The following is a 12,600-nucleotide window of genomic DNA, read 5'->3' as shown; positions in this document are numbered from 1 at the left end:
GAGAATCTTTCTTGATCGTCAAAGAGCTGACCAAGGTCCCCACCACCTCCTCCTCCAATACACCCAAAGTTGACAGAAGTAACGAGTTGGCCAACTTCTTCAACGAGAAGATCACCCGTATCCTGGCCTCCCTCCCTCCCCCCAGCCTTCCCAGTTTCACGGAAAGAAGTACTGCTCCTGAACCAACTGAAAGCATCTGTCGCCCTTCGCTCAAGACTTTTCGACCTGTCACCCCCGCAGAGGTCGAGCGAACCCTTGCAAAAATGAAAAGTGGATCTCCTCTGGACCCAGCCCCTATCAGGTTCCTCAAGACAGTAGCCGCAGTAATTGTTCCTACCATTACGGACCTTATCAACTGCTCGTTTTCCCATGGAACCGTCCCCGACAGCTGGAAGAGTGCTGTGGTCAAAGCACTCTTAAAAAAACCCCAGCTAGATCCATCGGACCTATCCAACTATAGGCCAATATCCCTACTCCCTGGCATTAGTAAAGTCACAGAGAAATTAGTAAACTCCCAATTATCTCAGTTCCTTGAAACGAACAAACTACTCAGACAATCACAAACCGGATTCCGCCCAGGCCACGGTACGGACACCGCACTGCTTGCGGTGATCGAAGAGGCAAGGGGCTTACTAGATTCAGGAGGATCAGTGGCAGTGATCCTCCTGGATCTAAGTGCAGCCTTCGATACGGTTAACCACCGTGTCCTTCTGAGCAGATTGGCAAATGCAGGACTTACCGGGACAGCTATCAAATGGATCGAATCCTATCTTACAGGACGCACCTTTCAAGTATGGGATGACAGCCACCACTCTTCCACCCTCCCACTTACTAGCGGCGTCCCACAGGGCTCTTCCCTAAGCCCCACGCTTTTTAATGTATATATGGCCCCCCTCGAGGACGTGGTAACTCCGTATAACATCAAAATGGTGAGTTACGCCGATGACACCCAACTAGTCGTCTCCCTGTCCCAGCTGACTGACCATCCTGAAAACCTGACTAACTGCCTTATAGACATTCACAATTGGATGAACGAATCATCTTTGAAACTAAATGGGACAAAGACAGAGGTAATGTTACTCGGTAAGCAATGGGCTACGATTCCTCCTACTATATGGCCTGATGTGTTCGGCGAAATTCCCCTCCCTAAATCTGAAATCAAGACTCTCGGGGTGTGGCTAGAGCCACAACTCACGATGAGGACCCAGGCAACCAAAACCGCGGGCACATGTTTTGGGCTCATGCGTACGACTTGCAAAATCCTGCCCCTACTCCCTCCTATGTCCAGAAAGCTCCTTATCCAGGGCCTAGTGCTGTCCCGTTTAGATTACAGCAATCTGGTCTATTTAGGAGCTCCTGAGGCTACCATCTCGAAACTCCAGCGGACACAAAACGCGGCAGCACGCTTGATCACCAACACCCCTTCCAGAACAATTGCCAAGCCAGCCCTCAAAACCCTGCATTGGCTCCCTGTTCGCCAAAGGGTTCATTTTAAAGCAATGTGTACCACACACAAGCTTTACAACGGTTCTGGCCCAGCGATCCTTAAGAAAATGATTACACCCTATACAGCAACCAGATCGCTACGATCTCAGAATGAGAATCTAGTCCTCATCCCCAGATTTAGAAAAGTCCGCACAGGAGGTCGTCAATTCTCCGTTCAGGCAGCCAAAGGCTGGAACGCACTCCCTCGCGACCTCAGACTGGAATCCAATTTCCTTGCATTCCGAAAAAAACTTAAGACCCATTTGTTCCCTAAATAACACCCCTCGGCTACCTCCCCTCTCAATAGGTTCAAGTTCATAGCGCGGGGATACCCTTTGGTCACCAGGCGCTGTAGAAATCGCTAAAATAAATAAAAATAAAATAAAAAATTGAGGGATGTCTTCGAGGAAAACATGTTTCAAACCATACAGGACTTGTTCCCTCATAATTTCGGTTACTGGTCCCCACTGCGAATATCTCTGGTGTCTGAAGTGTGACCATGATTCAAAGTCCTGTTCGGATTGTTGAACAATGGCTCCGAAGACCTTGAGGGAGCGAGCGATGAAGTGCCTCACGGGCCGGCATTCGACACAGTCAAGAAAGACTCCGAGGAACTCACCGTTCCGTTCGAAGAAGAGAGGGTTGCAGGACCGCTCCTGGAGCCCTAAGTCCTCTTCCTTCCATCTGAGGTCTTCAGGACACTCTGGGAAGAGGCACAAGAAGAAGAAGAAGTCCAAGCAGACTTTATCTTCACCTCAACTGGCGTCCGTAGTTGAAAGAGGTAAGGAGCACCGATGCTCTAGGCACAGTTCCGCAGAGCCAGAGTTTACTAAGCACCTCTCCCCCTTTTCGGGAGCCGCAGCGACTTCTGCTCAAATAAAATAATTTTACGAGGCCATGCACCGTGTATTTTAGCGGTACAACTCCGCTGGAGATCCTTCGGGCTTCGCAGGGTCGGAAGGGGGCCCATAGGGTTTGATGCCACTGGCTCCTGCCGCGACGCTGGTTGGGCCTCAGAGATCCGAACCCGAATCTGGTTCGACACCGGTCGTGCCAACGCAACCTTCCCCAGTGTCGGACCTGAAGTCGATGCCTGCGACGTCATCGTCGCCGATGCCTGTCGGTGGTGAAAGCCCCATCCTCATCCCCAACAACGGGGAGCCAGAACGGCCTCAATCAATGCAGATTCTGACATCAACAGAACTCAGAGGTTCTATGTTGTCACCTGAGCACTTTGAGGACGTGCTAGGCTCAGAAGAAGATTAGGAGGGGCCTGGAGACCCTCCTGGGAACCAGGATATCTCTTGAGGAGAATTTGAACTGTTATGGGGAACTTGGAGAGGCCAGTAGTCTTGATACTTTCTCAGTTACTAGCAAGCTCTCACCTCCTACAGTGGCTATGGAGGAGGGATCATCCTATGCCATGGTGGTTAAGAGATTCAGAAAAGGGGGTGGTGATGAACAGAGTGTCTGAATTAAGCAGACCACTCTTACCCAGTCCAAAGATCAGGGCTTGATCCATCACCGTTATTTATCTCACTGCCCCATCCCAGCTCAGAACCTGGCTATATGCAAATCAGTCTGTCCCTGGCCCAGTGCATCATGGGAACAGGGCAGACTAAACTACCAAGCCAATTCTTCACCGGAAAGGAGACAAGCTACCGGGGACCGGTTTCTGGCATTTCAGCCGTCTTCGGCCCAGCTTGCTTGAAGACGAAGACGGCTGAAATGCCAGAAACCGGTCCCCGGTAGCTTGTTTCCTTCCCAGTATAAGAATTGGCTTGGTAGTTTGGTCTGCCCTGTTCCCATGATGCACTGGGCCAGGGTCAGACTAATTTGCATATAGCCAAGTTCTGAGCTGGGATGGTGCAGTGAGCTAAAATACGGTGATGGATCAAGCCCTGATCTTGGGACTGGGTAAGAGTGGTCTGCTTAATTCAGACACTCTGATCATCACCACCCCCTTTTCTGAATCATTTTTGTCCACCATAAGCGTGGAAGGGTATACTCAGATGTGAGTCCCTAGCTCATTGCACCATCAGGATTCAAGCAAGCCGGGCCGAAGACGGCTGAAATGCCAGAAACCGGTCCCCGGTAGCTTGTTTCCTTCCCAGTATAAGAATTGGCTTGGTAGTTTGGTCTGCCCTGTTCCCATGATGCACTGGGCCAGGGTCAGACTAATTTGCATATAGCCAAGTTCTGAGCTGGGATGGTGCAGTGAGCTAAAAAACGGTGATGGATCAAGCCCTGATCTTGGGACTGGGTAAGAGTGGTCTGCTTAATTCAGACACTCTGTTCATCACCACCCCCTTTTCTGAATCATGGTGGTTAAGAGGGCAGCTGAGGTCTTCGGACTGAAGCTGCCCTCCGTGCAAGTCCGGACTAATCTCCTGACAGAGGTGCTTCAACCTGGGGCTTCCACTTCCGAATCTCTGTTGACCTTTAATGAGGCACTTACGGACTTCCTTCTAGGAATTTGGTCCAAACCTAGCAGGGCTCCTTTGAATAGGACGATTGCCCGCCGCCATCGCCCAGCTCTAGGCGACCCAAAGTTCCTGCACCCCAGAGAGTTTGGTGGTGCAGGCTTCTACATCCCAAGGCTTTTACACAGTTTGTGACTTTGTTTTATAGTTTGGTGCTTCCCTTTATAGCATTAAACAAATGTCACAGAATTTTAAAGGGGTTCGTGTGAGCTCATATGTTTGTAGGCTGTCTATTCTCTGCGCCAAGTATGTCTCTTTAAAGCATACACTTATCTAAAAACGGACTCCCATAATCTTTCCAGACAAGTAGTCTTGTCATGCTTCAGGCCAGGCTGCCACTAAGCAACATAAACATTTTGCATACATCTCTTCCTTTTCAAACACAAAGTATGTAGCTTTTTAAATTTTGAATGGTGCTGCATGTAATCCTTTTCTCCTTAAAGCCTGTGTCCTCTATCTCAAATGTATTTCACCAAAAGCGCTTTCAGGCACACTAAGTTCAAATTAAGTTGATGCAAGAGATGTGGCCTAATGGACACAGCTACACTCCACACATCAATCTACCCTACTCCACTGCATCCCAATCTACTTCACTCCACGCCACCCCAATATACTTGACTCCTCATCAATCTACTCCACTCAACTCCACTCTGCCCCTCTCCACTTCACTCCAATGCACCCCACTCCACTCCAGTTTAAGCCATTCCACTCCACTCTACTTCACTTCACTCCATTAAACCCCAATCTACCCTCTACACTCTATCACACTCAACTCCAGTCTACCACACTCCACTCAACCCCACTGTACTTCAGGTTAACCCAATCCAGTGCAGCCCAGTCTACCCCACTTCACTCCACCCCCGTCTACCTCACTCCACTCCACCCCAATCTACACCACTCAACTCTACCCAAATCTACTCTACTCCAATCCAATGCACCCCATTCCTTTCTAGTCTACCCCTCTTCACTTCACACAAACCCACTTAAGTCTACCCCAATCTAACCCACTCCACTCTACTATAATCTACACCACTCCACTACATTTTAGTCCACTGCACCACAATTTGCTCCACTCAACTCCAATCTAACCCACTCCAATCTTCCCTTATCTCCCCTACTCCATTTGAATCTATCCCACTCCACTGCAGTATACCCCACTCCACTCTACCCCAATCTATCCTATTCAACGCCATTCCAGTCTACCCCAATTCACTATAATCTATAATCTACCCAGTATACTCCAATCTACTCAACTCCACTCTGCCCCACTTCACCACAGTCTACCTCAATTCACCCCATATCCCCACTCCATCCCACTCCACTCCACTCTACTCCACTCCAATCTACCCCAATCTATCTGTCTATCCTACCCCACTCCACCCTACTCTCTACTCCACCACACTCCACTCTACCCCAATCTTCCTCACTCCACCCACCAGTCTCCCCCATTCCAGTGTAATCCGCTCCATTCCAGTCCACCCCAATTTACTTCACTCCATTTTATCCCAGTCTACCCCACTCTATTCCAGTCTATCCCACTCCAATCTACCCCACTTCACCACACTACACAACAATCTACTCTCCACTCCACCACACTCCACTCTACCCCAGTCTACCTCACTCCACCCACGCCAATCTCTCCCATTTCAGTGTACCACACTCCAATCTGCTCCACTCCATTTTAACCCAGTCTACCCCACTTTATTCCATTCAATCCCACTCCGCTTCAATCTACCCCACTTCACCACACTACACTTCAATCAACCCCACTCCATTCTACCCTACTCCACTCTACACCACTCCACTCTACCCCAATCTACCCCACTCTAGCCCAATTTACCCCCCTCCACTCTGCACCGGTCTACTCCTCTCCAATTTCAATCACTCATTTCTACCCCAATCTACAACATTCCAATACACGCCACTCCTCCATCGTAATCTACCTCACAACATCCCATTCTACCCCAATCCAATCCACCTCACACCAACTCACTCTACCCCATTCTATCCCACTCCAATCTACCCCAATGAAATTAATACCACTCCAATATACCCCACTCTAATCTACTCTACCCCACTCTAGTTTACCCCACTTCACCCCATTCTTCCCCAGTACACCCCACTTCACCCCAATCTACTCCACTCAGTCTAGCTCACCACACTGCACTCTACCCCACACCAGTCTACCCCACTCCGATATGCCCTATTTACCCCGCTCCAATCTGCCCCATTCCATCCCAATCTACCCCACTCCATTCCAGTCAATGCCACTCAATCTACCCCAGCCCTATCTACTCCATGGTGCCCTACTCAAATCAACCCGACTTCACTGAAATCTTTCCCACACTCCCACTCCAATCTACTCCACTCCACCCTAATCTACCCCACTCCAATCCAATCTACCGGAGTCCTCTCCATTTCATTCTTGCCACACCACTGCATCCCAGTCTACCCTGTGCTCCCCAATTTATCCCACCCCAATTTCCCCTACTCCAGTCCACCCCATTCCACTCCAATATACTCCACTCCAATCTACCCCTCTCCACTCTATACCCCTAGTGCCCTACTGTATTCCACTCTACCTGATGCCACTCCAATCTGCTAGACTCTACCTGAATTTAGTCCAATATACCCTAATCTACCCCACATTAATCTACCCCACCCTATCCAAATCTACCCCACTCCACTCTCCTCCATTCCATGCTGATCTACTTCACTCCACTCGACCCCAATCCACCCCACTCCACTCTACCCCAGGCTAATCCAATCCACCCCGGTTTACTTATCTAGTTCACTCCCCTATACCTCAATCTAACCCACTCCAATCTACCCCACTCCACCCCAATCTATGCCACTCCACTCTCCTTTCACCCTCTCCATGCTGATTTACTTCAGTCCACTCTATCCCAATCCGCACCATTTCAGTCTACCCCATTCCACCCCACCAATCCCCAATCTACTCCACTCCAACCTACCTCATTCCAACCCAAGCCACTACTCGCCAACCTGCCCTAATCCACCCCAATATACCTCTTTATACCCCATTCCAATGTACTCCCTCACTCAAATGTACCTCACTCTACTACAATCTACCCCACTCCATTCCACCCCACCTCACTCCGTTTCACTCTGCCCCACTCCATTCCACACTACCTTAATCTACCCCACTCCACCTCAATATACCCCAAAGTACCTTAATTCACCCCACTCCAAACTTCCCCAGTTTACCCAACTCATCCCAATCTACTCCACTCTACCTCACTCCGCTCATCCTCAATCTGCACCAATCCAACCCACCCTGCACCACATCAGCCTACCCCACTCTGCCCCATTCTACCCCACTCCGAACTTCCCCAGTCTACACTACTCCAATTTACCCCACTCCACTCTAGCCCAGTCTACACCACTACATTCACTCTGCCCGATCTACCCCCTCCACTCTAGTCTACCCCGCTCAATATACCACAAACTACCCTAATTCACCCCAACTCACACTACCCCGGTCTACCCCACTCCAATCTACCCCAATCTCCCTTTTCTCCAGTCTAACCCAATCTACCCCACTGTATGCAAATCTACCGCACTCCAATCTACCCTACTCCACCCCACGTGCCCCAGTCTAACCACTCCAATCTACCTCACCCCACCCCACCCCATCGCAATCTAGCCCCACTCTACACCACTCCAATCTACCCCACTATACCCGAATCTTCCAACTCCAAAGTATCCCAATCAACCCCACTACATTCTATCCCGCTCCTCTCCACCCCACCACAATCTACCCCACTCCACTTCAACCCACTCTACTCCAATCTACCCAACTCAATCTACCCCATCTGCCCCACTCTACAAACTCCAATCCACTCCACTCACTACAATCTACCCCACTCCACCCCAATCTACTCCACTCCACTCTACCCCACTCCAATGTACTCTACTCCAATCTAATCTTCATCACTCCACTCCTGTATACCCCACTCCACTTTATCCTACTCCACTCCAGTTTACCCCATTCTACCCAACCCCACTCAACCGCCACCCCACCAAAACCAACTCCACCCCACTCCAACCCACCTCTCTCCAACCTACCTCTCTCCAACCTACCTCACTTCACTCCGCACCACTAACTTCTAGCCATGCTGAACAGCAGCGATAGTGGTGTACAATATGGCTAAAACACATTGTCTAAGCCAAAAGCTCTCAAATGGGTGAAACCAATTGCTTTGCCAATGTTTATTTTATTTTATCCGGCCTACAACGACAAGATATCGCTGGCGGTGATGGGCTGTAACAAAAGCTCCCGACTGCCCACGGTAAATTGGATGGACACTCAGATGGATTCCCTCTAACATCTTGTACTCCCTCTGGCTGATAAAGGAATGTTTGGGAAGACGGAGTACCTTGGGGTCAAGGTAGTCCATCACCATGGCGACAGAGTACCCGTCTGCTAAACTCCTAAATAGGGCCCTTGCTTCTGAACTAAAATAAAATGTTGAGCCTGACAACACCCATGTACGAATTGAAAGAAAGTCTCTAAACACAAACTACCCCTCCTCCAATCATAAGGGTTAGGTAATGGGCAGTCCAAAACAAAGACATATATGAAAATTGTTTCTATTGATTCTCCGAATGTAGCCCAAAAAGGATATGTATGTTGCTCTTTATGAACTAGGGTCTCCACCTCATGTTAAGGAAAGATTGAATGGGCTGGGGAAGCCTAAACTGCAAAGGTTATGGTCCTGTTCAAGGATTGTAAAAACCCTATCACTGCTAATCTGGGCTTTATAGTACGTGTCTTTGGAGATTTGCTCTTTCTGCAGGGTCAACTCAGATTTTTGCCTTCCTTTTGCTGAACATGGGTAAATTGACATGCACCTAATTGACATATTTAATTTGCTTGGAGGGACCCTAGTAGATGATTTTACATGTACCTAGGGCCGGTAAATTAAATGCTAGAAGCAGCTGCACCACTCATTGTGCTACCCATTACAGTAGCACTGTAAAACATGTCTCAGGCCTGAAATTGCAAGCTGTAGTGCAAGGTAAAACTGCTATTTCGACATGGTAAGATAAGCCTTTTGCCAGGCCTAATTAATTATTATTAGTACTTAGAAGTCACCTCTACGGTAGGCCCGAAAAGCTCATGGGTGCATTGAATTTAAAAGACACATCATTTATATATTAAAAGTCTTATCAGTGATACTTCTGCACAGTTGTTTTTCACTGTGCAAGGCTGGCTTCCCATGGACTAACACAGCTTTACCCTATTACATTTGATAAGAGCTACATTCAGTTTGGGAGCAGCTAGAAAAATATTTCAAAAGGTTCCTTTCCGTAGTAATTTATAATCTAACTTCATGGTACACTCACGTTTGAATGTACTATTTTGGAAATTACACTTTTAAAAAGCAGTCATTTTCCTGCCGAAACCTTAAACTGCCGTATTTCCAGTGTTCATCTGTTGTTACCTGACCCCTGCTGGCTCCCTGGTGTGAGATGTTTATTTTGGGAAACAACATTTACAATGCTGTCAATATCAAGCAGGTATACAACAACGCAGTCGTTAGAACGACCGCGTTGTTACCATGGGTTCCTTTACATCGCAAGATGTTTCAACGACTTGCGCTAGGTGGCGTTTAACACAAGGGAACGTCTTGATTTTAAATCACACCTTCCCTGCTGCTGCGCTAACTGGAGTAGGAATAGTAATTAATACTATTCCTATATCCAGCGCGCCACCTAGTGCAAGTCGTTGAGACGACTTGCGATTTAATGCCACCGGTGGTAACAACGTGGTCGTTGTAACAACCGCGTTATTACTTACAACGTGGTAAACGCATGCAATGTAACGTGCTACATTAGTTTATTTCTTCCTGACAGTGGACAAAGGGCTTGGGTGTTGTAAGGTGTGGATCTTCCTGCCAAGATGGCTGGGGTGGAGCTATGTCCATTCTCTGATTACACTTCAAATGGGTCTCCCCTGACCCACACAGGAGAACGTGACAGGAGAAACTGACACCAGGTCCTTGCGCTGCCTTTGTTTCACTAACCATGCTAGTCAAACCCAGAGGGAAGAGAAGAACTAATCAGAACTGGTTTAGAGGTGGACAAAGCGGTTGCCCTCCACCACAGACTAGTACTGGATATAAAAGAAGCAACTCCAGAACCTCTCATCAGGTCACTTCTGGATCTGTCCAAGAAGAGAAGAGAAGAGGACTGGATCTGCTGTCTATGACCTGAGAGGAGGCTCTTCCTGCCGCCCTGTGAGTCTCTAGGGGTCTCCCCTTAGGCCTTGGGGCTTTATAAGTGTTATTTGAAGCAGGTTCTCTCTTCCCTCAACTGATTCCCCAATCTCTTAAATTGGTACTCAAGAGTGAGATCATGACTGTTATATCAAACACACACCCTCTACCAAAAACACAAATCCTCATAGATCACATGGCAAAGTCTAAAATCGCTTATTGGACAACAGTCAGGGAATCATTGCCAGTAACTATAGTATGATTTCAAGTGCATTAAATTCTCGACTGTTAGTGTGGCTTAAGATCTGAAAACATCTGACATCTCGTACAGGTCCCAAAATGATTATCAAATAGGACCTAAGATCTATCTGGAAAGAGAAAACCTCCTCAAAGGAGACACAATAATACAATCCAAGACTTTCGTCATTTGTCTCAGAAGGAGAAACCTGCTTTTGTTATACTATTTATGGTCACTACAGCAATCCAGGATTTTTTACTCCTACTTTCTGGAAAGAAATTAGTAGATCAGCTAATATATATGGGCAAAAGATAATGAATGAACATGGCATTGGAAGATTGGGCTACACTCCCCAGCTCTGAAAATGTATGTTCCTGGCATATTAGCGTTAAAGAAGCAGATGGCTTCACAAAGATTATCCATTCAACTTTCGCTGGTTGCACCTGAACACAGAATTGCTTGAATGTCATGACCATGGTAGAGAGAGGTCATGGAGTCATGGGAGCAGGTTGCCACCATTTAAGTTGATGGATTCATTAAGTAGGGTCTATGAGAAGGATGTCTAACCCCATTATTATCAAAGAATATTGATAAGTAATGGCAACATATTTTTGGATAGTAAATGTGTCTTTCATGCACCTTATAAGCTTTTACGTTTTTTATTCAAAGATTGCAATATTTTTGAGCATAGGTGGCTGGCTTTAATCATCTCAGAGCAACACGAATTTGTGTTTTTAGATTTACAATGTATATTGACAAAAGTGGTCCAATGCCATTAGTAATTCGCAATTAGTTGGTTATATGCAGGGTCTTTGTGAAACACTTAACTCAGATAAAAATAATGGTCTATGCCAGTAAACCTTTCAACATGTATTGTTTCCATCTTTCATAGAAATTTCAAGACATTGAAGAAACACATCTAGTGCGTGTTAAAGACATTATTGAGTCTTTCTCTCGATCCGTCACTGAAATCCACTTACAAATAGGGCAGGTGAGTTTTTTTTTACAGTTGTGCAGTGTGTGCCAAGACAAATTGACTGCATGCCAGGATGTTTATACAAATTTGAAATGTTGAGCAGATCATAAGTGTTTTGGCAATCGGATTAACTTCACTGAAATCCTGTGGCACATAATAGATTTTTGTTTTGCTCTTTCAAAAGACATTAAATAAAATATGAAAATTTCAAGATAAATTATTTCACTCAAAAAGAGAGATGTGCTGTTTGAAGTTGCAGTAGAATGATTTTCATCAAAATATTGCACTGAGGCTACCTTTTTTTTTTAATATTACCAAGATGCAGTAATTTGCAATAGCGACCACATGGTAAGTCATTCTACTTGTGAAAATATAGTTGTCATGTTAATGTACTCCCCTAAAATGTATCTGCAACAAAAATGTTGATAATATAATTATTTCATTATTATTTATGGTTGCTCACAACTGCAAATAAACAATTGCATCACAATATGTGGTTGACGAATAACTTCAGTGCACTCATTCTTAGTAGGTTCTCATAGTGGCTCAGTAATATGAGATAAAATCTGAAATGCGCAGTCCTCCGTCTTAGGTGGACTTATAGCACTTTTCCATTGCCACCCTTTGGACCCTGTTTTGCCAGAGAATGCATCTCATCAGATCGGTAATGCTCTTAAGGACAGGTGGGGTGGTCATTAATGTTAGTTTTGTAGAATGTGTAGCCCTGTAGGTAGGGATAATCTCTTAATCACGCAATCCTCCTACTAGTATTAAGGTAAAAGAGTATCCCAGTGAAGGGTGCCCTGCAAAGGTTGTCCAGCAAGGGCAACATGTTCTCTGGTCAGACCACTATCTCCTTGACTATTTGGATGCTGTAAGAAATTAATTGGGTTGCAGGTTGAAGGGGATGAAAACCTTCACAAGCAGCAACCACAAATCTTTTCAAGGTGAAATCACAAGTAAACCCTAAATTAACCTCAGCTCATCCGTCTGGTAGCTTGGCTCAGAGCAGTCAGACATAACTATGTGGCAATGTGTAAAGCATTTATGCAACACCTCAAAAAGTAAGAGTAGAAACACACCATAAAAGGATCCCACAACAGATTTATAGAAAAAATAGTAATTTATAATAAATAAAACAAGTAGTAACAGAAAGTACAGTGAGTAGAACCGTAG

At 46.4% G+C, this 12,600-nt stretch overlaps 1 protein-coding gene across 2 annotated transcripts in view; it reads left to right on the top strand.

Annotated features, from left to right (window-relative positions):
- FCHO2 (FCH and mu domain containing endocytic adaptor 2) overlaps positions 1 to 12,600 on the top strand; it is a 1,161,485-nt gene that overhangs the window by 399,933 nt on the left and 748,952 nt on the right. For both annotated transcript variants that reach the window (XM_086960798.1, XM_086960797.1), the window contains exon 7: positions 11,341 to 11,439. In XM_086960798.1, the coding sequence (XP_086816924.1) occupies positions 11,341 to 11,439 (99 nt within the window). The remainder of the gene's footprint in view (positions 1 to 11,340; positions 11,440 to 12,600) is intronic.

This window comes from Lissotriton vulgaris, chromosome 3_1, assembly GCF_964263255.1.
Source record: "Lissotriton vulgaris chromosome 3_1, aLisVul1.2, whole genome shotgun sequence".
NCBI classification, from domain to species: domain Eukaryota; kingdom Metazoa; phylum Chordata; class Amphibia; order Caudata; family Salamandridae; genus Lissotriton; species Lissotriton vulgaris.
Note: the sequence above shows the minus strand (reverse complement) of the source record. Positions and strands in the feature narration are given on the sequence as shown.